The 2,391-nt window shown below is 32.2% G+C and overlaps 1 protein-coding gene across 1 annotated transcript; it reads left to right on the plus strand.

The window, feature by feature from the left end:
- The first annotated feature begins 905 nt into the window (after positions 1–905).
- On the plus strand, positions 906–1,584 carry ELP (extensin-like protein). The gene has a single exon (XM_022056740.2). The coding sequence runs from the start codon at positions 978–980 to the stop codon at positions 1,371–1,373; it is 396 nt and encodes a 131-aa protein (XP_021912432.2). The 5' UTR covers positions 906–977; the 3' UTR covers positions 1,374–1,584.
- The last annotated feature ends 807 nt before the right edge of the window (positions 1,585–2,391 follow it).

Below are 2,391 nucleotides of genomic sequence, written 5' to 3' on the forward strand. Positions count from 1 at the left end.
GTTTATAATTTTTTATTGTTATCGCTTCATCTCCTTTAATGATAAATCTATTGATTATTTATGTTCTGATTTATATTTGAGATTTGACTTTTAACTTTTATCTATTTTAAGAATAATATAAATTATATTATGTTTAAAAATGAGGGAAAAAAAGGATAACTAAAATTAGTTATTTAATATTATATGATTAAACTAATTGTCCTACTGAAAAATTATGTTGTAATTATTTAATGGGAAGTTAATATTTTTGTTATGACAATTTAATATGATATTGAAAAAATACAGAAACACCAAATTCAACTGGAATCTCAAAATTATATAGTAGTTATATATTCAACTTGAAAATATATACACATGTTGAGAAAAATGTATCAACTGAAGTAAATTAATAGTATATTTACACAGTAACCTCTTACCCGTAACTAAAGAAAGAGTGATATGATTAAGCAGCAGGATTTCAAGAGTTATAATTAATTAATTAATTAATCCGCTAAACAGTTAATTAGTTGACTAATTAATTCTCTCACTCTCTCTCTCTCTCTCTCTCTTCCTCTGTTAATTCTTTAGCAATTCAACCTTAATGTTGTTCATATTTCTGTTAAAAATACGATGTGATTAGATGGAGCCCACCTCCCGTCATCGTGAGGTTAAAAACTCAGATCTACTGATTTGTGGCCACACTGGATCAGAAAATATCCACCGATGATTGATTGAATAAGAAAGAAGATAGGAATTTGCCAACCCCACCTCATAAAATTCCAAAACTCACCATAAAAAACTTGTTCATCTGCCAGCTAAAAATCCCAAGATAACACATGGCCCGTTTTTTCAAATTATTATTTTCTTCAACATCAACTTGACAAACCCATCATCCTTCAACCCTATATAAACCCCACCACCCACTTCATTCCAATCCACCCCTCTTCTAATTATACATATACATATATATTTAGAGTTAAGTAGCTATAAACAGAGACATGGCTTCCAAGAGATCTGCTGCACTTGCTCTCTTCCTCACACTTAACCTGGTGTTCTTTGTCCTAACCAGTGGATGTGGGGAATGTCCTTCTCCGAAGCCAAAGCCAAAGCCAAAGCCAAAGCCAAACCCTACCCCTAAGACCTGCCCAAGGGATACCCTTAAGTTGGGGGTATGCGCTGATGTGCTTGGGTTGGTCAAAATCACCATTGGAAAACCTCCAGTGACTCCATGCTGCACTCTCCTCGAAGGCCTTGCTGATCTTGAAGCTGCAGTTTGCCTTTGCACTGCTCTTAAAGCCAATATTCTCGGCAACAACCTTAACATACCCATTTCACTAAGCCTCCTTCTCAATGTCTGCTCCAAGGAAGTCCCATCTGATTTCCAATGTGCCTAAGCATATATATACACACACATATATATATGCATATTGTGTTTAGTTACTTACTTTCTCTCAGTTTCACTTCCAGTGTTCTGTGTCACTCTTGTCAATTATACCTCCCGCTTGTTTGTTTCTTGGGGCTGATTATATTTTATTCGTCATGAATAACTCTACTTTGTAATGTTTACCGTTGTATTCCGCAAAATGAAATTATGTAATTTGCTTACTTTCTGATTCTTGTTAATTCATTATCATCAGCTTTCTTTTAATCTTTAAAGCTTTTTTATCCAACAACGAAGAATATTTTCTAAACCTAAATGACTAAATCAATTTTCCTCAGTAGCTGGAACTGAATCTAACACAAATACTTAACTATTCATAATAGAAAGAGCATAGCAGAACTCAGTACCGAAGGCTCTTTAATTAGCTTTATTTTTAATTTGGGGAAAAAGAAATTGTTCGATAGTGCAGTGCATGTCCAGAACACGTGGGTATATACTGGTCCAGACTGAGAGAGAACCTCTCTGTACGTAGCTTAATTGTGTGACTACTTAACACTGATTAAATACAGCATTAAAAAATAAAAGAACAAGACCATATGTATATGCATATATATATATATATATGCGTGTGTGTGTGTGTGTGCGCGCGCGCGCGCGTGTATATGTGTATGTATCCTCGGACCATCACACGTGACATTAATTAGCAATGCGGAGTAGAATACATGTTAAATTAAATACCAGATGCTACTCCATTTTAATCCATTTGACAGGACGTTTTTTAAAGCCCTAAGCAACAAATTGTGATTTTGTTGTACGATTGATTTCGTTAGAAAAAATTGTACTGTAATTAAATGATATATAAATATTAATTATAATGTTATATAAATAATTTTTAAATAAATATATATAATAGTATATAAATAATGTTATATAATTTGATTCAAATTCATAATTTTTTTTAGAGTAAGAGAATTGTTAATTATTAAATTAAGCAATCTTTGATTAATTGTTATATATATATATATATGTAT

The sequence above is a fragment of the Carica papaya genome, chromosome 4, assembly GCF_054855325.1.
Source record: "Carica papaya isolate Zhongbai chromosome 4, ASM5485532v1, whole genome shotgun sequence".
Classification (NCBI taxonomy): domain Eukaryota; kingdom Viridiplantae; phylum Streptophyta; class Magnoliopsida; order Brassicales; family Caricaceae; genus Carica; species Carica papaya.

What these genes read in the sequence shown, in the direction of transcription:
- ELP (XM_022056740.2), top strand. Translation starts at nt 978, where the DNA reads ATGGCTTCCAAGAGATCTGCTGCACTTGCTCTCTTCCTCACACTTAAC.